The following is a 23,347-nucleotide window of genomic DNA, read 5'->3' as shown; positions in this document are numbered from 1 at the left end:
TGTAACAGAATTCCTAAGACTGGGTAATTTATAAAGAGCAGAAATGTATTTTACTCATGGCTATGGAGACTGGGAGGTTCAAGAGCATGGTGCTGATGTCTGACGAGGACCTCTGATTGCATGATTCCATGACAGAAAGGGTAGAGAGCAAGAGGGGCAACAACTCACTTTTTTTCTTTTTTCTTTTTTCTTTCTTTCTTTTTTTTTTTTTTTTTTTTGACAGGCAGAGTGGACAGTGAGAGAGAGAGACAGAGAGAAAGGTCTTCCTTTTGCCGTTGGTTCACCCTCCAATGGCTGCCGTGGCCGGCGCGCTGCAGCCGGCGCACCGCGCTGATCCGATGGCAGGAGCCAGGTACTTCTCCTGGTCTCCCATAAGGTGTAGGGCCCAAGGATTTGGGCCATCCTCCACTGCACTCCCTGGCCACAACAGAGAGCTGGCCTGGAAGAGGGGCATCCGGGACAGAATCCAGCGCCCCGACCGGGACTAGAACCCGGTGTGCCGGCGCCGCTAGGCGGAGGATTAGCCTAGTGAGCCGCGGCGCCGGCCACAACTCACTTTTAAATCAAACCCACTCTCAAGGTGAACCCTCTCTCATGACAATGACATTGGCCAATTCTTGAGAGCACAGCCCTCATCCCCCAATCACTTCTCAACACTGTTGCCTTGGGGACTGGGTTTCCAACATGTGAACTTGGAGGTACACATTCCAGCCATAGCAAGGGGAAGTTCCTGTGTAATGGAGAAACCTGGCAAACACTAGCTCAGTCAGGGGTCAAGGTTAATATCATCGGTGATGGACATATTGGTAGCAGAAGTCCTTGCTGTGATGTGATGAGACTGGCATTTCACTCCCGTGGTCTTCTCAGATACCATAACCCTGGTCTGTGAGAGAAACGTCAGACAAATGCAAATTGAGGCTCACTGTGCAAAATTCCTAGCCAGTACTCCTCAAAATTGGCCAGGTAATCAAAAATCAAATCTGAGAAACCGTCACAGCCCCAAGCAGGTTAAGGAGATGGAACCGCTAGGTGGAATGTGGTGCCCTGGAAGGAATCCTGGAAAAGAGAAAGAACACTAGGGAAAAACTAGATAATCCAAATAAACTGCGTGGTTAATAGCAGGACGAAGATTGGTTTTGTTTTTCTTTTTTAAAGGCAGAGTTACAGAGAGATGGTGGGGAGAGAGAGATCTTCCATCTGCTGTTTCCCTCCCAAATGGCTACAAGAGTCAAGGCTGGGCCAGGCTGAAGCCAGGAGCCTGGAGCATCATCTGAGTCTCCCACATGGATGGCAGGGCCCAAGCACTTGGGCCATCTCCCACTGCTTTCCCAGGTACATTAACCGAGTCCTGGATTGGAAGCAGCATGTCTGGGACTTGAGCCAGTGCTCATATGGGATTCCGGCATTGCAGGTGGTGGCTTAACCCACTGCATCACAATGCTGGCCCTGTAAGATTGGTTCTTTAGTTGTGACAAAGGAATCTTGTAATAAGATGATCAAAAAGGAAGGGTGGCTGTTGCAGCACAGGGCGTTAGGCTGTCACTTGGGACATGGGATCCCATATTGGAGTGCCTGGTTTGAAGCCCAGCTTCTCCACTTCTGATCTAGCTCTCTGCTAATATGCCTGGGAAGCAGCAGGAGATAGCACAGGTACTTAGATTCCTGCCACCTGTGGCGGGGACCCAGGTGGAGTTCCTGGCTCTTAGCTTTGGCCTGGTCCAGCCCCAGCTAATGTGGGTATTTGGGGAGTAAACCAGGAGATGAAAGATTCTCTCTCTCTCTCTCTCAGTGTCTCTCCCTTTCTCTGTCACTCTGCCTTTCAAATAAATAAATAAATGAAAACTTTAAAAAAATTATTTATTTTACTTGAAAGGCAGAATGACAGAGAGGCAGAGGCAGAGAGAGAGAGAGAGAGAGAGAGAGATCGAGATCTTCCACCCAATGGTTCACTCCCCAGATGGCCACAACGGCTGGAGTTGCACCAATCTGAAGCCAGGAGCCAGGAACAACTTCTGGGTCTTCCACACAGGTGCAGGGACCCAAGGACTTGGGCCATCTTGTGCTGCTTTCCTAGGCCATAGCAGAGAGCTGGAGTGGAAGCAGAGCAGCCAGGACTTGAACCGGAGCCCATATGGGAGGCTGGCACTGCAGGCAGCGGCTTCACCACAGCACCAGCCCCCTATAAAAATTTTTTTTTTAACAAAGAAGAAGCTGAGTCAGGGACTTTCTACAGGAATTTTTTATATGCAGTTCTTCTTTAAGTATAAAACTATTCTAAGTTCATTTAAAATTTAAAAGCGTTTTGTCTTATTTCACAATGGCTGTGTGGATTTTCAGGTCTTCAGTGAAATGGGCCCCAGACAGCTGGAGCCAGAGGTTGCAGAGCTAAGCAGGCACCCCAGAAGGAAGCTGAAGATTCATCTTCTTAGCCTTTTGCTGCCTCGCATGTGGCCCTATCATGTCATTGGCCTTAGTATTTCCCTTTCCCCAATTTAATCACCAATTCTGTGTCTCTTTTTTTCCCGTTTAATGACACAAACTTTCAATATTTTATTTCACATGGAAATGCAGCAGATATGTAACTAAACCTTTCCTTAGTCATATGGAAAAAGAAGGAAACATCAGTCATCCTTCCTGGTCTAAACCAAAACTCAGAGCCGGGGTTGTGGTGCGGCAGGTTAAGCAGCCGTTAGCGATGCTGGCATCCCATGTCTGAGTGCTGGTTTGCATGTCAGCTGCTCTGCTTCAATAGCTTCCTGCTAATGTACCTGGTGAGCAGTGGAAGAGGCCCAAGCGCCTGGGCACTGCCATCCATGTGGGAGATCTGGATGGAGTTCCTGGCTCCTGGCTTCAGCCTGTGGCCCAGTTATTGTGGCCATTTGGGAAGTGAACCAGCACATGGATGATTGTTCTCTCTCTAATACCCTGCCTTTCAAATAAATAAATACATCTTTAAAAAGTTATGAGTACAATTTAAAGATATCACATTGTTTTAATGATATTATCCTATCATTACTAGGATGATAAAGCATAATGATACAACCAATCAGAATTAAAGTGTTGTGCCTGAGTGAGTGCTGACAGAAGAGCGCCACACAATGATAATTTCGGAGTCCTTTATTGCTGGCGGCCGAGAGTGGGCTCATTTCCCAAAGAACTCTCGACCCCATGGCCCAAAGAGCAGGGTTTATAAAGGCAAAAACCACAAAATTGGGAGGGGAATACACGGTTGCTAGGATCAGGGGGAATACATGGTGACTGGGGTCAAGCTGACCTAAAACCTATGAGAAACTAGTATTAATTATTATTATTATTTTTTTTTTTGACAGGCAGAGTGGACAGTGAGAGAGAGAGACAGAGAGAAAGGTCTTCCTTTGCCGTTGGTTCACCCTCCAATGGCCGCCGCGGCCGGCGCGCTGCGGCCGGCACACCGCGCTGATGTGAAGGCAGGAGCCAGGTGTTTCTCCTGGTCTCCCATGGGGTGCAGGGCCCAAGTACTTGGGCCATCCTCCACTGCACTCCCTGGCCACGGCAGAGAGCTGGCCTGGAAGAGGGCCAACTGGGACAGAATCCGGCACCCCGACCGGGACTAGAACCCGGTGTGCCGGCGCCGCAAGGCGGAGGATTAGCCTAGTGAGCTGCGGCGCTGGCCAAGAAACTAGTATTAATTATAATCTTGACAATCAGTTACAATCTTAACAATTTCAATTATAATCTTGATATTAATCCAGGTATTGGCTTAAATCATAAGTAGGACATAGACAAATTACATTTTTATCATTAACCCAGGTGCAGCCTATCCCCTTCAAGCTTGAGAGATTATGCTAAGGGGTTTCTATGCTTTGCCAGTGTGATGAAGTGGACTGCTATTGTCTGACTATTTTAGATCATAGTTTCAGACCAGAGTCTCATGGTGAGGGGTGGGGTGCCTTCCCGGGATGGAGTCTCAGGTGCTTTCAGACCACATTTATAAAGATAGCTTTTTGATGCCAGTTGTATCTGATTTAACATCCTCAGAAAGGAAAAAGGAACATCTGCCTTCTAATCTTGCTTACAGGTCATATTTTGCTGAACTTGACGGCTAAGTGCTAGAATGCCATGAGTAAACAGATACTAAAAAGCATGCAGAGAACTCCAAAAACTTACAGTGTGGGGGTGGTGGTAATTACAGAATAGGATAACAGAATAGGTAATTACAGAATAGGATCCACTAATACATGGAGTATAACCCATGTCAAAGTTTTAATTCCTATTAGTTACTCAAATAGATTACTATTAGCATTTAGATTAGTAGTGTTTTGTATAAGCTGAAAAGCAAACAATGCGTTTGTGTTGTTTTTAGTTAGGAGTGTACAGGTGCATTAGTCTTCATGGGCTTCAATAACAGAATACCAGACTGGGTAGTTTAACCAACAGAAGTGTATTTCCCATAGTTCTGCTGGTTCCCAGACCCAGGTGTCAGCAGGGTGGGGTTCATCATGAGGCCTCTTCTCTTGGCTTGTGGGGCTCACATGGTCTCTCATTTGCGTGCACAAGGGCAGAAGGAGCAAGCCCTCTGGCTCTCATCTTACAGGGACACCAGCCCTATCAGATCATGGCCCGCACCCTTAGGACTTCATTTAATTTTTTTTTTTTTTTTTTTGACAGGCAGAGTGGACAGTGAGAGAGAGAGAGAGACAGAGAGAAAGGTCTTCCTTTGCCGTTGGTTCACCCTCCAATGGCTGCTGCGGCCAGCGCACCGCGCTGATCTGATAGCAGGAGCCAGGTACTTATCCTGGTCTCCCATGGGGTGCAGGGCCCAAGCACTTGGGCCATCCTCCACTGCACTCCCGGGCCATAGCAGAGAGCTGGACTGGAAGAGGGGCAACCGGGACAGAATCCGGCGCCCCGACTGGGACTAGAACCTGGTGTGCCGGTGCCACAAGGCGGAGGATTAGCCTAGTGAGCCGCGGTGCCGGCCTCATTTAACTCTTATTTACCCTCTTACAGGGCCAAGATAATAGGGCTTCAGTGTATGACTATGGGGGTGGGGACGACACATTCAGTCTCTAACAACGGTTCACCAACTATGAAAGCAAAGAGGGAAAAATTACAGTTCAAGAATGATTAAAACCTAGGTTTTTGTGTTACAGAGAAACAAGTGGAAGTAAGCTGAGAAGTTGTGTTTCAAACACACTGATTTTTAAAGACTATATCTTTCATGGTTCTGTTTATATGAGAGCTCAAACACCTTTATTAAAACCAGATTTTAGTCTCTACAACTATCTCCCATGGAAAGCCAGAGAAATTGGGTTTAATCTTTGTTTTCTCTTGGCCTGTAATTTCTCTATAAAGTGACAGTTAATGTTTACTATCACAATTAATGCTTTGTGTGTGCCACTCAGAGAACAAACATTGGCAATGAAAATTTTAAAGGATTAAAAAAAAAATAGCAGTGTTCTTTGTTCTGCCAAAAAAATTAAAATTAACTCTGTCAGCAACTGAATTATCTTGGGAATCTCCCAAGACCTGAATCCATGCAGCAAAGGAAATTCAGGAATCAAGTTCTGCTTCTGGTATGGTCAAATAAGCTCTGAACAGATCACTCTTCTTCTTCTTCTTCTTCTTCTTCTTCTTCTTCTTCTTTTTTTTTTTTTTGACAGGCAGAGTGGACAGTGAGAGAGAGACAGAGAGAAAGCTATTCCTTTTCTGTTGGTTCACCCCTGAATGGCGCGGCACACCATGCTGATTTGAAGCCAGGAGCCAGGTGCTTCTCCTGGTCTCCCATGTGGGTGCAGGGCCCAAGCACTTGGGCCATCCTCCACTGCACTCCCTGGCCACAGCAGAGAGCTGGCCTGGAAGAGGGGCAACCGGGACAGAATCTGGCGCCCCGACAGGGACTAGAACCCGGTGTGCCGGCGCCGCAGACAGAGGATGAGCCTAGTGAGCCGTGGCGCCGGCTGACAGATCATTCTTCTGCAGATAACAATGGAAAACTCTGGAACATTTCAGAAGACAAACTGCATGAAATCACTGAAAAAAGAAAGACTTGGAAGAAAGGCCACAGGAGGAGTTTTTATGGCTTTTCCCAGAGTGTTGGACACAGGTCTGCATTGTGCAAGATGCATAAAGTGCCTACAGGAAACCGCTATCTTTCTGGCTGGGAGAACTGGGGACAGAATTCAGCATAACCATAGCTGCCGGAAAGAACCAGAAGGGGTATCCCTGAACAGAGTGGGTCAGAGGGAGGCAGTTCCAAATTCCACATGTCAACTCTGCCCGAACCTCTAGCTGACTTGTGAATCAAAAAGTTCTAGCCAGTACCAAACAGACTATCACCCACCAACGTTTCCATAGCAATCGTCTCTCATTTTCACTGTGATTCTTCCTAACAGTCACCAAGCCAGAGAATATAGAGCTGCTGTTTTGCCCTGGAAGCCAGACAGGCCAGCAAATTGGGTAAGATGGCTGGGTCAGCTGTCTTTGGATGGATCCCAAACACGACATTCCTTTCCAGGCCTGAGAACCTCCGCACGCTGTCCAGCACAATGTGGTCACCCAAGATGTCATACGCATTGCTGAGCTGCACAATCCTTTTCTTCCTCATTGCTCTCAAGAGCTCATACTCATAATACTCCACTTCACTTTGGGTGCTGACAAGCACAGCAACATCTCTGGGAGAGTAGCCCCTTTCAAAGAGACCCCGACAGGTATCTGTCACATACGTTACTACTTGATCCCGAGTCAAGTCTTTCTTAATTTTCAAGGTTCCCTGAACACCTCGAACCCATTCCACTTCAGGAAGCATCTCTAGGGACATTGAGGGGATGTTGGGTGGGGGCTTTCTTCTGATCTCGTGCAGTTTGTCTCGCAGGTAGTAGGCTATTTTATCGGCATTGCGCACTACTCTAGTGAGTTCTTCTCTTGGATACTGGGCCGAGAGAAGGGGAAGGCCACTGCAGTCCAAGTGGCTGGTCTGGAAGTAGTCCAGAAAGATCCAGAGAATTCCTGGGTGATCCTTTTCTCGCTGAGTGATGGCTTTTGCCTTGTTATACCAGTCCCCGTTTTCGGTGCGGAAGTTCTGAGCTTCATCAATGATAATGTGTTGAATATTTTCAAAGTCCTCTTTCATGAAGGCTTTCCGGGTCACTGCTTGGCAGATATTTTTCTTACTGTAAAAATTCAAATGACAGGGTCAGGTGTTTGGCCTGGAAGTTAAGACACTGGTTAAGATGCTTGTGCCTCATATGGGTGTGCCTGGATTTGATTCTCACTTCTGGCTCCCAATTGTAGCTTCCCAGCAATGGAGACTCTGGGAGGCAGCAGGCGGTGGCTCAGGTAACTGGATCACCTGACACCCACATGGGAGACCTGGATTGAATTCTCAGCTCCTCAGGCATCTGGGAAGAGAATCAGAGGACGGGTTCTCTCTCTCTCTCTCTCTCTCTCTCTCTCTCTCTCTTTCTCTGTGTGTGTGTCTGTCTCAAAGAAATTAAAATGACACACTCAGGTTTTCCCTAAATAAAAGGATAAAATTACTCCACCCTGATCCCCTGAACACGGTACCTTTGTCACAGATCCTGTTACCATCTGATTCCCAAGGAACAAGGTGACTTAGCAGAAAAAAATTAAGCCCAAATTAAATAACACACACAGACTTACGATCCAGCCCCTTACCTGATAAAGTCCTGTAGAGGCTTGTTTTCACAAATATAGAGAATTCTGTTTGCCTCACAGTGAAACATATTCCTGATCTTCTCCATGATCTTCACGGCCATGATCGTCTTCCCTGAGCCAGGTAAGCCATGCACAAACAATTCTCTGCTCTTGCACAGGTTTTTCGAGAATATCTCATACTGTTGTAACGTGAGCAGATTTAGAATCTCACAGCCGAGCTGGTCACTTAGGAAAGATCTGAAGCCCAGCAGGACCACCGCAAGCGACTGCAGAAAAGCGTCCATGTGTAGGGTGTTTGCAAAGCTGTAGGACAAGGGGTAGTCTATCGGAAAGGCTGACCCCTGCAGGGGCTCGACATGGGTCTTGGTACTCAGGCAGAGGACCCTGGTCTTGACGCACACCTTCTTTGTATAGCCCCCCATATTCACCAGCTTCTGCTTCAAAGTCAAGGCAGTGTTAGTGCAATAGCGCTGCCCGTCCACATCCTGCTCCCTGAGAATGGTGTGGAGGATGGGGGGGCTGTGCTCTGCTATCAGCAGAGCTTCGCAGATGACGCCCTGCTTGGCAGGCAAGTTCAGGTCCACTGCCCAGCTTCTGGAAAGGATCAGAATTCCTCGGGAGAAAGGACGCATCTCCTTACTCAGTAACTCCTCCAGCCCCTCATGCTCTGAGCACAGCTCCTTCCAGAGGGATTCAGGAGTGTACTGCAGGTGTCCTAGTGGCACTAGACATGGAAAAATTAAGACAAACTTTTTTAAATATCATTCTTATTTTGTACAAATCATATTCTATTTATAAGGGAGAGTAAGGCCCCCATAATAAAATAATTCCTTCTGGTGTATCTGTTTAAGCCATACCCTAACAAATCTGGAAAACTGAGTGATGTCGCCCCTCTACTATCTCATGGAAAGTAGAATGTGCCAACTAAAATGAGAATTTTTTTAGCTTAAGAAATTGAGAACCATGTATTTAATTGCACTTCTGTCTCAGAGTCTTATTATGGAACATTTAAAACGCCTTCTTATAAGCTAACGACTGCAAAGATCTTGAGTAAGTAAAGAAACTCTCTAGGTGCCAGCACTGTGGCATAGTGGGTAAAGCCGTCATCTGCAGTGCTGGCATCCCATATGGATGCCGGTTCGAGTCCTGGCTGCTCCACTTCCGATCCAGCTCTCTGCTATGGCCTGGGAAAGCAGTAGAAGATGGCCCAAGTCTTTGGGCCCCTGCACCCATGTGGGAGACCTGGAAGAGCCTCCTGGCTCCTGACTTCGGATCGGTGCAGCTCCAGCCATTGCTGCCGATTGGGGAATGAACCGGCGGATGGAAGACCTCTCTCTCTCCCTCCCTCTCTCTCTCTCTCTCTGCCTCTCCTTCTCTCTCAGTGTGACTCTGACTTTCAAATAAAGAAATAAATCTTAAAAAAAAAGAAACTCTCTGAAAATGGGTATAAGCCAGGCCCAAATATTAGTTACTTGACTGTTGATAAATGTTTAGACATACAGAAGACACATGCATACCATATTCTACTGTCAGGTCTCATATTTCATGTGCTCATTGTGTGAGGTTAAATATTTCCCTCCTCTAGAAATCTAGATTTCCATTTTCAAGTAGGAACTCCCATACAAAACCTGGCTAAAAAAAATGTTTGGGTAGAGGGGAGAAGGGTTGCCAAACATTGTCTAAGGTCTTGAATTACTGTTGTCTGCTACCCTTGGTACACTGCTGACTCATCTCTAACCTCTTCCAAGAGAAGTTATTCATGGTTTACTCTATGTTTTCATGTTCTACCAGGTGAGCATGTGTTCGTTCCTGTACAGGTAAAATCCCTCCACCCTGAACAGCTGACCAGTCCACCGTGCCCCCATCTGGTCACTTCGTGCTTTGCCTACAGTTAGACTCCATCAGTGGTTTCCAAACCCAGCAGGACATCAGGACCATCTGGGAAGCCTGCTGAGATGCACAAGCCCAGGATTCATCCTTGGCAATGATGTCTTTATAAGGTCTTAGTGGGGGCCTAGACATCTGCATACTTAACAACCCCTCACTGGGTTGTTAAGCTAGATGATTTTTTAAGGGCACCTGAAACTCATCCCCAAGTGCTTTGCAGCCCTGTCACTTTTATATATCTGGATTTACAGCATTGTAGTCTTTCATGGATTTGTTTTGAATCGAATGTATTACATGATCTCCCTTTCTCCTATGTAAAAATTGGCAGTCAGTACCTGGAAATAAATGTTGTTGGAGATCTTCTTTGTGTTCCAGACCTTTGCTGGAATATACTGGTTTACAAAGTGGAGGCCCACTGGACAGACTCAGCTGGGATTCAAAATCTTCGGTCAGCTCTGGAAAAAAAATAAAAGTCTTACCCTGTATGATTTCATTCCTCACCACTGGAGTAGACCTTCAAAGCAGTGTCTAAATTTCATTTAACACAATGCAATTCAGATAACGAAGTCAACTACTTCACCTGTTCTTGACTCCTTGGCAGGATTGTCAAAGCTCCATCTTTAAAGAACACTGCTTTTGAATTAAAAAAAATTTTTTTTATTTGAAAGAGCAACAAAGAAGAGGGAAGGAGAGAAAAAAACAAGAGAGACAGATTTTCCATCTAATGGTTCACTCTCAAAGGCCTGCTGCTGCCAGGGCTGGACTAGCCTGAAGTCAGGAGCCAGGAACTCCATGTGGGTGACTGTGACCCAAGAACTTGAGCCATCATCGGCGCCTCCCAGGAAGCTCAACTGGAAGCAGAGGAGCCAGGACTCCAGTACTCAGATGTGGAATGTAGACGGCTGGCAGCTTAACCTGCTGCACCGCAATGCCTGCCCCTGCTTTTGAATCTTGAATCATGTTTTCCCCCATTCAGGATAATACTCTCTCTTCTATATCAGAATAGCTCTTTGCTTGCATTAATATAAAGCAAAGACTCTCTTAAAATTATAATCATTGTGTGTTTTAGATCCTGCACCTTCATAACCTCAACCAAAGCTAACCTCACCCAACACTGGCTCTAGTCCCCTGGAGATGGTCTCACACTAAACCAAGGTACAGCGTAACAGCTATTATGAAGTTCTAGCAAATTCCAATGAAAGAATTATAAATAATACATAGTTAAATCAGGAATCCATTTCCAAGTTTTTTTTTTTACTTCTTTTGAGGGAAATCACCATTTGCAAAACATATTGTTGGGGCCAGCACTGTGGCATAGTGGGTAGGGCTGCTGCCTGCAGTGCTGGCATCCCAGATGGGCACCAGTTAGGGTCCCAGCTGCTTCACTTCTGATCCAGTTCTCTGATGTGGCCTGGGAAAGCAGTAGAAGATGGCCCAAGTCCTTGGGCCTCTGCACCTGCATGGGAGACCCAGAAGAAGCTCCTGGCTCCTGGCTTCGGATTGGCACAGCTCCGGCCATTGCGGCCAACTGGGGAGTGAACCAGTGGATGGAAGACCTCTCTCTCTCTCTCTTTGTCTCTCTTCTCTCTGTGTAACTCTGACTTTCAAGTAAATAAATAAATAAATCTTTAAAAAATATACATTGTTGGCTTTTTCTCCACCAGCAAAACTTTCTAATATATGAAAACCCTGGGGCCAGCACCGTGGCTCAATAGGCTAATCCTCTGCCTTGCAGCGCCGGCACACCGGGTTCTAGTCCCGGTCGGGGTGCCAGATTCTGTCCTGGTTGCCCCTCTTCCAGGCCAGCTCTCTCGCTATGGCCCAGGAGTGCAGTGGAGGATGGCCCAAGTCCTTGGGCCCTGCACCCACATGGGAGACCAGGAAAAGCACCTGGCTCCTGCCTTCGGATCAGTGTGCTGTGCTGGCCGCAGCGCACCGGCCACGGCGGCCATTGGAGGGTGAACCAACAGCAAAAGGAAGACCTTTCTCTCTGTCTCTCTCTTTCTCACTGTCCACTCTGCCTGTCAAAAATAAAAAAAGAAAAAGAAAAGAAAAGAAAACCCTGGAGATTAGAGGAAGCGAATTTCAGAAGGTATGAAGAACTCAGTTATGGGATGAAGGACAGGGAGGGAGGAGTTTGCTCCTTCTTACTTGCTAATGGGTCTGGGTCCATTGTCATCTCCACCCACTCCTCGGTTGTCAGCTTGCACACCTGCTTCTCCTTCACCATCCAAGAAATGGGAGCTTCTGCAAACACTGCACAGCAGAATGGCTTCACTCTGATCACACAGAAGTAACTGTACAACTCTCCCTCGAGAAACACATCTTGGATTTTTGTCTCATAGCCCACGTGGGCTTTGGAAGAGCAGAAATGGAAAATGGGCAACTTGGAGATTGCTGTGGCTATGACTCTTTCTAAAGAGTCACGATTAACATTTTCCTTTACACACCCCAGGACTTTCTTAGTTTTATCTTCCACTCCAAGGAAAAGATAGCCTCCCTCACCATTTGCAAATGCAGAGATGTACTTTGGAATAGTTTCTTTCACATATTTTTCGATGTTTTTTGTACTGAATTGTTTGAACTCTACCAAATGGGACTCAGGAAGATGCAGGATTTCACCATGTTCAAGCCTGTCTCTTTGGAATATATGAAAAGCAAGATCAGATTCAGAGATGTTGTGACATACAGCTGTGAGAATTTTACGGGGTGGAGCTCCTTCGTTAACCGGCCGACGTTCCGCAGCTCTTTTCTTGGTCTTCAGGAACTTGAAGGCTTCTGTTGAATTCATGAGAAGCGCAGAGGTGCCAGATCTACAGTACAGAAAAGAACTCGAGCTGCAAATGCGGGGCTTTGTGGAGCTGTCTTCAGGGAAAGGCTCCCTGCTCCATGATTTTACAAAAATGTAAAAGCACCTCCCTTGTTGCTTGGTCTCAAAGAAAGTATGCAAATCTGAAGACTGAATAAGTTCTCTCCAAGACGCTTCCAAATCCAGTCCCGGCTCCACAGGATGGTCATCCTTGTTGGCCATTTCTAAGCGGATCACTCCTCCTCCTGAGTTTAATAACGCGCATGCAGCCTGTGCGACTTTCTCCCTCTCTTCGTTCTTCTGAGTTTTCTGCATCTTTTTTCTGTTGTCTTCACCAAGAGTCACTACTCCTACATCGATGACCAAGTCTGAGTAGGATAATTCTATCACCAAAGATGAATTATGTTCCTGCATGTTCATTCTGCAAGCGAAACCATTAGAACATATATCTCACTTTGATGATTACATAGATTGCCTGGTACACAAAATACATTCGTCAGTTTATTAAAACATATTTACTGAGGGGTGACTATGTGATACAGCAATTAAGCCATCACTTGGGACCCTGCATCCCGTATCAGAGATCCTGTGTTTGAGTCCCAGTTCCCCTCTGATGCTCAGCTTCCTGTTGATGTGCACCTGGGAGGCAGCAAGTAACGGCTCAAAAGTATTTGGATCCCTGCCACCCACCGGGGAAACCCAGATTGAGTTCCTGGTTCCTGGTTTGGTCTGGTCCAGCCCTAGGAGGTGAACCAGTAGATGAGAGAATTCTGTCTCTGTCTCTCAAATAAGTAATAATAAAATTTAAAAATACATTTATCAAGTTCTCCCATGGGGACTGGACATTCAGTTCAAGGATGGGCATAACAACCCTTATCTCCCAGAGCTTACAGAGGGAAAAGAAATGTGATTGAATAGATAATTGCAATAAAGTGTGGTGAGCAGCCTGAAAGGGAAAGCGTCTAATATCAACAATCAACCCGATATGAAGAGGGAAGGTTTTCTGGAGGGAAGTGCATTTAAGCCAAGATTCAACTTGGCAATGAAAAGGAGTCAGAGGTTATGAGAAGGACTTAAAGCATTACAACAATGTGTGGGGAAACCTGAAATCAACGAAGAAAATAGTGTAATAAAGGAAAGAGAGTGTTCAATCTGCCCAGAATTTAAGCTTGATAGGGAATGGCGGTGAGAAGAGAAATGGTGCAAGAGAAGGCAAGAGAGTTAGAAAAGAAAAACTGCTTTCAACAGTGGAAAGTCAAGGATTTTTAAAAACTAGTTAATTTTATTTGAAAGAGAGACAGATAGCAAGAAAGACACATAACAATCTCCCATCTGCTTGTTCACTCCCCAAATTCTCACAACAACCAGGGCTGTGCCAGCCAGAAGCCAGGAGCCAAGAACTCCATATGGGTCTTCCATATGGGTGACAGGGACCTGAGTACTTGAGCCATCACCTGCTGCCTCCAAGGTTGCACATCAACAGGAAGCTAGATTGGGAAGCACAGCCAGGACTCGAACCCCGGTATTCTGATATGACATGTGAACTCCCCAGGCAGCATAGCAAGAGACACATAAAGATCTTGCATCTGCTGGTTCACTCCCCAAATTCTCACAACCACCAGGGCTGTGCCAGCCATAAACTGGGAGCCAAGAACTCCATCTAGGTCTTCCACTTGGGTGGCAGGGGTCCATTTTTGGCTGCCTCCCCAGGCACACTAACAGAGAGCAGGATTGGAAGTGGAGCAGCCAGAACTTAAACTGGCACCATTTGGGATACTGGTGTTGCAGGCAGCAGCTCAACCCACAGGACCACGTTGGCCCCTCCCCTGGACTATTTTGTTGTTCCAAGATTTTATTTGTTTATTTAAAAGAGTTACAGAGAGGCAGAGGCAGAGAGACAGAGAGAGAGAGAGCTCTTCCATCCACTGGCCCACTCCCCAGATGGCCGGAGCTCTGCCGATCCAAAGCCAGGAGCCAGGAGCCTCCTCCTAAGTCTCCCATGTGGGTGCAGGGCCCAAGGACCTGGCATCCTCCACTGCCCTCCCAGGCCATAGCAGAGAGCCGGATCGGAAGTGGAGCAGCCGAGAAACGAACTGGCGCCCATATGGGATGCCGGCACTCCAGGCGGCGACTTTACCCACTACACCACAGCGCCGGCCCCTCCGCTGGACATTTATAGGCTTTGAGCTAAGCCGCCATTTGTCATCCCAGCATCCCACAGCACAACACTAGTTCCCTGATAATGCTCCTAAGAAAGCAGTGAAAGATCCCAAATACTTGGACCAACTCTGCCACTCATAATGGGGCATAAGGGTGGAGTTCCTGGTTCCTGACTTCCGCCTGACTCAGTCTTGGCTGTTGTGCTGTTGTGGGCCTTCGGGGGAGTGAACCAGCGGATGGAAGATCTCTGTCTCTCTGCCTTTCAAATAAGTAAAAATAAACAAGTAAAAAATAACTTACAAAAATAAATTTCATGGTGCCAGTGCTGTGGCATAGTAGGCTAAGCCTCTGCCTGAGGCACCAGCGTCCCATATGGGCACTGGTTTATATCCAGCTGCTCTACTGCTGATCCAGCTCCCTGCTGATGGCCTGGGAAAGCAGTGGAGGATGGCCCAAGTGCTTGGGCCCCTGCACCCTGTGGGGGAACTGCAAGAAGATCCTGGATTCAGATTGGCCCAGCTACAGCCGTTGCAGCCATCTGGGGAGCGAGAACCAGCGGGTTGAAGACCTTTCTCTCTGTCTCTTCCTCTCTCTGTCTGTAACTCTACCTCTCAAACAATAAATAAATAAATCTTAAAAATTTTTCAAAAACTAGGCAGAGAAAAGTCATATGTAAAGTATCACTAGAGGGAACACTTGAACTGATCAAAAAAATCGTTAGATCCAGGAAAGAGGTGCTCTCAAGCAAGATGGAAAAATTACAAATCATGGTGGAAGCGGAGGCTGCCGATATCAAAACCTTAAACCTTCAACCTGACAAATGATATCATATTATTCCTGGATATGTATATGTAAAATGTCTCTGTGTGAGAAAAATTAGTCTTAAAGATATAAAGTAAATTTAGGATCTTGGTTGCCTCTAAGAAATGGAGAAAACTGGAAATGAGAATGGAAGGCAAAGAGAACTTCAAATTGACCTTAAGTACTTTATTTTTTGAGTTTAAGAAAGGCTTGAGATACTATGGCAAAAAGCTAACAGTTGTCAGTTTGGGGTAATGGTATAACAAAATTTTAAAATATGCGCACACACACACGCACAAGTTAGGTTATCCCAGAATACAAGATTATCACACAAAAAGCCACATTAACTTATATATTAATTGTTAATAAAATATACAACTTACACAAAATGCCATATGCACAACTAATAGAAAGTCACTACTACTTCAGTAAATACAAAAATATTAACAAAGTATTCCAGAGAAGCTTTTTTTTTTTTTTTTTGGACAGGCAGAGTTAGTGAGAGAGACAGAGAGAAAGGTCTTCCGTTGGTTCACCCCCCAAATGGTTGCTATGGCCGGCGCGCTGGGCCGATCTGAAGCCAGGAGCCAGGTGCTTCTCCTGGTCTCCCATGGGGTGCAGGGCCCAAGGACTTGGGCCATCCTCCACTGCACTCCCGGGCCCCAGCAGAGAGCTGGCCTGGAAGAGGAGTGACCGGGACAGAACCCGGTGCCCCGACCGGGACTAGAACCCCCAGGTGCTGGCACGGCAGGCGGAGGATTAGCCTAGTGAGAGGCGGCGCCCAGTGAGAGGTGGCGCTGGCCCCGGGAAGCATTTTTTAAGAATAATAGCTGCAGAGAATTATCTTGAGGAAGCACAGAGGCATCAGTCTCAAGATACACACACTTATGACACACGTCTCTTGCACACTCTATACACACACCTCAGGTAAGCCCTTGTACACACGCCACACGCACACGACTCACACACATTACACCCGTCAGGTACTCACGCGAGCCCGCCTGCGCCGGCGTGCTGGCACACTCCCGCGCTCCCGCCCTCCGCGCTGAGCCTGCGCCTGCGCGCCTGGCTCCCGGCCGGGCTCCCGCGCAGCTTTGCCGCTGGCTCCCAGACCGTGCCATACAAGGGAACAGTGGACTAGGGAAGTGGGGTTCTGCGCCTGCCGCGGGGGTCTGACAGACGCAGCTCCCGGAGAGCGCCGCAGCCCGAGGAGACCTGTGTTCGGGCCACCTGCCCTAGGCTTCCTGGCCTAGACGCTCCTCCAAGCGGCTGGCTCCTGCTGCTCGGTATGAACCCAGATTTACCTCTCCCTTCGATAAAGCCCTCATTCTCTATGCACCTTTCTCACTAAATAAAAGCTTAAAATGTACCATACTGCCTTGTTTATCTGTGCCGGTATTTAGAATTCTCTAAATATTAGGCAAGAACCTCTTGGGCTTATTAATATTGGGGATTTATTAATAAGCATATGGTGATATCGTATGGCACCCCAAATTCCGGTAGCAATTGTGGCACCCCAGATGGCGCTTCAGGGGAACTTTAAGAGGCCACATTTTTTTTAATAGATTTTAGGGGGTCATTTCTGATATCACCTCTAGAGATCAACCAATTGGGTACCTGATAAAGAATTTCACAGCCTCCCCTTACCACCAAGGCTCTGGCACCAGCCCTGCCGGCTCTGCAGGCTGCTCCCCGGAGATCTGATAACCCTCCACACCTCCGAAAGCAGCCACATCTGGGAGAGTCTGTAGTCACAGGAGAGTTTTCATGCTAGCGTTCTGTGGTCGCTCTGATTTGAGACCATCCTGTGTGTTGAATAGGCCTTCTCCAGATAAAGTGTCCTTACCTTGGGAATTCAGTGATTCCACAGGGTTGGGTGCTGCAAAGAAGAGACCTCGTCTGTTGGGCGGCGGGCAGCGCGTCTGAGGAGGGTAGGACCCTTCAAAAGAAGAACAAGCACTGCAGGGAAGCCAGTCAGGGAACACGTGTCCAGATTTTGGCGCCTTTGAAAGCGAAACTGCCTTTTATTTATTTATTTTTTTAGTTTCAGTTTCTCAGGCGACGAAGGATATTCTACTTCCTTTATGCCTGCCATTCTGACCTCAGATTTATTAAAGAGCTCTTTCCTGTTTAACAATAGGAATTTATCACTTAGAATGAAACACTAGCTGGTGGTTATCGGAAGAAACACTTTAATACCCTGGAGGAAAATACTAAAAAATTATTTTCAGGTACATAATAAAGTGCTTTTGAGGATTACCCTCCCTCTTTCTCTCTCTGCCTCTCCTTCTCTGTAATCCTGCCTTTCAAATAAATAAATAAGTCTCAAGAAAAAAAAAAGGATTGCCTCTGGGGAATGGAATTGGGAAAGAAGAAGATGGAGGGAGAGGGAGTGAATTTTATTTTATATGTAATAAGGCTGAGGTACTCAATATTTTTGTCAATGAACAGGGGAGGAAGAGGGAGAAAAGAAACAAAGCGAGAGCCAGCCCTGGGTTTGAGCAGTTTGAGCAGTGTGCCTTGTTAACGTTCTCAATTAGCTTGGAGCCGCCACCCCCCTCAGTGGTGGCTGAACTCCCGTTCCCCAGTGCGACCGCTGGAACTGTGGGTAAGGCGGGGCTTTCTGTGTTTACTCCCTTGCCCCGCTCCCTCCCTCACACCTGTCACACAGATCTCGGTTCCCTGGAGCTCGTGTTTGCTTTCTTGTTCAGTTTCTTTTCTAGGTTGCTGGAATTATTATATCCCGGATTTAGCAATCATTTTTAGCTATGAGAAAAAGGTGTCATGCCTTTCCCTGCCTCTCCTTTTTCTGTGTAACTCTGACTCTCAAATAAATACATAAATCTTTTAAAAAAAAGATTTATGTATTTATTTTAAAGAGTTGCAGAGAGGGAGAGGTCTTCCATCTGCTGGTTCACTCCCCAAATGGCCAGAGCTGCGCTGATCCGAAGCCAGGAGCCAGGCTCTCCTCTTTTGGGTCTCCCACACTGGTGCAGGGGTTCAAGGACTTGAGCCATCTTCTACTGCTTTCCCAGGCCATCGTAGAGAGCTGGATCAGAAGTGGAACAACCGGAACTCAAACCAGCACCCATATGGGTTGCTGGCACTGCAGGCACGGCTTTCCCTAGGCCACAGCACTGGCCCCATAGATTCTTACATATATATGAGAATTCCCACAAAACAATAAAGACCTCAAGACGAAGCCTGAATGTTGGAAATGAGCAATTAGTCTAGTGGTTAAGAAACCCACATCCCACCTCAAAGTGCCTGAGTTTGAGTCCCAGCTCCAACTTCTAATTCAGGGTCTGCTAATCCAGGCCCTGGGAGACAACAGGTTATAGCTCGAGCAGTTGAGTTTGTGCTACCCACATGGGAGACTTGGATTGCGTTCCTGGCTCCTGGCTATGGCCTTGCCAGCCCTGACCATTTGGGCATTCTGGGTATTTGAGGTATGAGCCAATGGGTGGGTTCTCTCTGTCTGTCTCTGCCTCTGTCTTTCCTGCCTCTCAAATAAAAACAAAGCACCCTGAATGCTTGTGTAGGAGGTTGAACAAAGAATTGCAATTATTGGAAAATAATTTTCTTTGGAGGAAAAAGAAAATAAGAATTATTTTAGCAGGGTCTGTGTGTATAGAATGCCATTGGCTGTAACTTCTGTCAAAGAATGTTTCTTTTCCTGGTCCAGAGGGGACATCTTTCACATGGGAGTTTTCAATCTTGTGTTTTCAGGAAGAAAAAAAGGAGATTAGAATTGTATCTGCTGTTTTTCCGTGCCTTTAGCTCAAAATAATCCTTGTGCCCAAGTGGCATGATGGGAGAAGGCCTATTCTGCCATCCTTCAGGACCTCTGGGCAGGCAGAGGTTTGTTTTTCAGGATTCTGTACCTGGCAGTCGCCACTCCTAGAGGGGGGTACATCCTCCCATGCCAGCTTCTCAGTGACCTATGGGGAAATGAGGGAAGGAGGCCTAATTGTGTTACTGCTGCTAAGTCCCCTCAAATGTCTCTACTCTACCTTCTCCCCATATTTCAAGAATCCTGATGAAGAGCTTTTTTGTCTTTTGCTTGCTCATCACCCTCTTCCTCTCTATAGATGTGAATTCAGCTTGCACCAAGAAGCCACTGGGAACACGGGGGATCACCCCTCCGATTGAGAACCCCCCACCCTGGGCTGCAGCGTGGGAAATGTCTCCCCTGCCATCCAGGAGGCTGCAGAGCGGGATGGGGCCAGAACAATCAACCCAAACAGGATGCACACTGCAGTGCACGCTGAGATCACAACTCTGCTGAAACATATCTGCCAGTGGCTGACTCTGGAAATGAGTGAGCAAAAATGAAAACAGCTGTGGCACGGTGGTAAGAATAGGGACGAGGTTTCTCTTGCGGTTCTCAGTTTTTTAACTGAGAATGTCATTATACAGATCTTATATAATGTCAACACACAGACCTTGTAGTGAAAGGTATGCTGCTACATTTTCTCAGTGTAGAAAATGCTTTTCTCTGAACATTTCCTGTAGGTGAATCATTTGAGTGATCATATGATCTGTAGAAAAATTTTAGAAGCTGAGAATAACCAAGTTGATTAATCTCATAAATATTCTAAGGGCATCCAATCCTAGTTTCAACATAAAATCAAGTAAATTACTGTCAATATGAAGATTCTTGCCTTTAATGCTGTTGTACGGGAGACAAAATAGAAGCTAACATAGACTTTGGAGTCAGATTTGGGTTCAGATCCTGGGTAAGGTATTGATCTGTTAAGTTGCAGCTTCCTCAGCTGTAAATTAGAGATAACAAGGGCCAAAATTTCCTGAGAGCTGTGCACATGTCAAGGCTTAATGTGGTATTTAGTTCAGTCCTCATCTTTATCTTAAGGCACAGCTATACGGTTTTTTCCTCTGTTTTACAGATGAGAAAACTGAGTCCTAAAGGGGTAAAGTAACTTGCCCAAAGTCATACAGCCAATGGAGAACAGGACTGGAACTCAAGGCCAGAGTCTGCCTCCAGAACGCGAGCTCTTACCACCGCCTTGTCCTGCCTTACCCACGGCTGCTGTATGGAATTCAAAGGGTATCTGGAAGAGTGAAAGATATATTTCAAACAATTCTCACAGTATCTTACATGTAGTAAGCATGTAATATATGTTAGCTATCATTATATGTATCGGAGGAGTCAGGAGTGGGCTGTAGAGGTATTCTGAGACATTAGCCATTGATGGGTGGGATATATCTGTCCTGTCTGGCTGGTGAAGAAGGGAGCACCTGCCCCCATCAGTTTCTCCCTCTTGGCCACGTGCTTCTTCCCAACTATACAGCTAGGCAAAGAAGAGAGCATTCCCTGATTAAAATGGGGAGAAGGACTCTAACAGCAGCCAGCCTGCAATAATTCTGATGTAATAATTCAGCTGAGGCACAGAGGGCTATGTTGGAGTGCCGGTTTGAGTCCTAGCTATTCCTGATTCAGACCCAGCTCTCTATTAATGTGCCTGGGAAACCAGCAGAGAATGGCCCAAGTACTTGGGTCCCTGCCACCCATGTAGTAAATTATAATAAGAGAAAGTACATGATGAACCTTTTTTTTAAAGTGTTATTTATTTATTTATTTATTTGAGAGGTAGAGTTACAGACAGTGAGAGGGAGAAACAGAGAGAAAGATCATCTGTCCGTTGGTTCACTTCCCAAATGGCCACAAAGGCTAGAGCTGCGCCAATCCAAAGCCAGGAGCCAGGAGCTTCTTCCCAGTTTCCCATGTGGGTGCAGGGCCCCAAGGACTTGGGCCATCTTCTGCTTTCTCAGGCCACAGCAAAGAGCTGGATTGGAAGAGGAGCAGCTGGGACTAGAACCAGTGCCCACATGGGATGCCAGCGCTGCAGGCGGAGGATTAACCTACTGTACCATAGCGCTGGCCCTGACCCTGTCTTAATTCTTCATTTATCATTTGCATTTTGGGCTGAGATAAAAAAGGAACACAATTGAGAATCCCGGTTATTTCAAAATCATGTTTGCCTTCTGTCAGCTGAGGGTACTGAGTGATGCAGTTGAAGGTCCTTGCTTGCCCTTGTGGATAGGGTAGGTTCAGAGGGAAAACACTGTCCCTGGGTTTCCAAATGCCCATTTCTTTTGGCAACCAGCAAGATCTACTCTGATATAATACATGCTTTTCTTTTTTAAGATTTATTTATTTGAAAGTCTGTGTTACACACAGAGAGAAGGAGAGGCCAAGGGAGAGGTCTTCCATCTGCTGGTTCACTCCCCAGTTAGCTGCAGTGGCTGGAACTGTGCCAATCTGAAGCCAGGATCTGGAGCTTCTTCCAGGTTTCCCACATGGGTGCAGGGGTCCAAGGACTTGGGCCATCTTCCACTGCTTTCCCAGGTCACAGCAGAGAGCTGGAGCATTCGGAACTCGAACTGGTGTCCATATGGGATGCCAGCAGCGCAGGCAGCGGCCTTACCTGCTACACCACAGCGCCGGCTCCTCACACATGCATTTGTAGGAGGTTTTAAAGGAAGGCAGGCTGGGAACACACTTCTACTAAATCACTGCACGGTTGCAGTGGGAGAAGCTGGAATGCAGCAGCCTTAGAGGGGATCAAGCAGTTCATGTCGGGACAGCCTGGCCTTGGACAGGTCAGGAATACCACCAAGGTCTGGTGCTGAGCTTTGTTTATCAAGGAATCCAGATCATTCCAGAGTGATCAGAGGCTCTGTGCGGACTGACAGGTGCCAATATAAATTAGTGAGCTGTTTTCTCTCTGAGATGAGAGTTTGACAGAGGAACCCGATGGTGGCAGACTTGCTTCTGCTTGTTTACTCTGGCTCCTCCAAGAGCCTCTGCAGAGCTTTTTCAAAGCATTTATGAATTCTCAGAGTTGGAGTTACTGGATCAAGGACTCTATTTAAGTGTTATGTTTAACCAGCATGGCTACTTCCTGGATATGTGACCTTGAGAACTTTATATTCTCTTGTGTCAGTTTTATCATCTATAAAATGGGGACAATGCTGGAGATAATGGAGTGTTGAGCACATAGTAGCCAGTTGTAGCAAAACTTTTTTTGAAAGTTTTTCTTTTTTTTTTTAAGCCAAAGTTACAAAGACAGAGTGGAGGTGGGGGGAGGGGGTATAGAAAGAAAGGAGAGAGAGAGTGCTTTCATCTGCTGGTTCACTCCCCAAATGGCCACAATGGCCAGAGCTGTGCCGATCTGAAGCCAGGAGCATGGAGCTACTTCCAGGTCTCCCACATGGGTGAAGGGGCCCAAGCACTTGAGCCATCTTCTGCTGCTTTTCCAGATACATTAGCAGGGGTCTGGATCGGAAGTGGAGGAGCTAGGACTTGACCCACCGCCCATATGGGATGCCAGCATTGCAGGTAGAGGCTTAACCTGCTAAGCCACAACACCAGCCCCGCAAAATCTTTTTTTATATATATATATTTATGTATGTATTTATTTGAAAGGCAGAAGGACGATGGGGGAGAAAGAGATCTTTGGGGCCATCGCTGTGGCATAGCAGGTAAAGCTACTGCCTGCAGTGCCGGCAACCCAAATGGATGCCGGTTCGAGTCCTGGCTGTTCCACTTCCGATCCAGCTCTCTGCTATGGCCTGGGAAAACAGTAGAAGATGACACAAGTGCTTGGGCCCCAGAAGAAGCTCCTGGCTCCTGGCTTCAGATTGGCACAGCTCTGGCCATTGCAGCATCTGGGGATTGAACCAGTAGATGGAACCTCTCTCTCTCTCTCTCTTTCTCTCTGCCTCTGCCTTTCAAACAAAAATAAATAAATCTTTTTTTTTTTTTTTACAGGCAGAGTGGACAGTGAGAGAGAGAGACAGAGAGAAAGGTCTTCCTTTGCCGTTGGTTCACCCTCCAATGGCCGCCGCGGCCAGCGCGCTGCGGCCGGCGCACCGCGCTGATCCGATGGCAGGAGCCAGGAGCCAGGTGCTTTTCCTGGTCTCCCATGGGGTGCAGGGCCCAAGCACCTGGGCCATCCTCCACTGCACTCCCTGGCCACAGCAGAGAGCTGGCCTAGAAGAGGGGCAACC

At 46.9% G+C, this 23,347-nt stretch overlaps 1 protein-coding gene across 3 annotated transcripts; it reads right to left on the bottom strand.

Moving 5' to 3' along the window:
- Positions 1-3,097: 3,097 nt before the first annotated feature.
- On the bottom strand, positions 3,098-17,632 carry LOC100357938 (schlafen family member 11). Of its 3 annotated transcripts, none has more exons than XM_008271127.5 (5): positions 17,160-17,632; positions 11,695-12,773; positions 9,879-9,998; positions 7,657-8,380; positions 3,098-7,151 (listed from the first exon to the last, which is right to left on the bottom strand). In XM_008271127.5, exons 2-5 carry the CDS (start codon positions 12,770-12,772, stop codon positions 6,368-6,370), a joined length of 2,706 nt encoding a protein of 901 aa, XP_008269349.4. In that variant the 5' UTR covers position 12,773; positions 17,160-17,632; the 3' UTR covers positions 3,098-6,367. The 3 variants fall into 3 exon arrangements, with proteins under 3 accessions (XP_008269349.4, XP_002719554.5, XP_089173515.1); XM_002719508.6 differs by lacking the exon at positions 17,160-17,632 and adding an exon at positions 16,305-16,698; XM_089317389.1 differs by lacking the exon at positions 11,695-12,773 and having other exon boundaries at positions 17,160-17,599.
- Between the last annotated feature and the right edge of the window lie 5,715 nt (positions 17,633-23,347).

This window comes from Oryctolagus cuniculus, chromosome 17 (genome assembly GCF_051225735.1).
Source record: "Oryctolagus cuniculus isolate XC-2025 breed Fujian yellow rabbit chromosome 17, ASM5122573v1, whole genome shotgun sequence".
Lineage (NCBI taxonomy): Eukaryota > Metazoa > Chordata > Mammalia > Lagomorpha > Leporidae > Oryctolagus > Oryctolagus cuniculus.
Note: the sequence above shows the minus strand (reverse complement) of the source record. Positions and strands in the feature narration are given on the sequence as shown.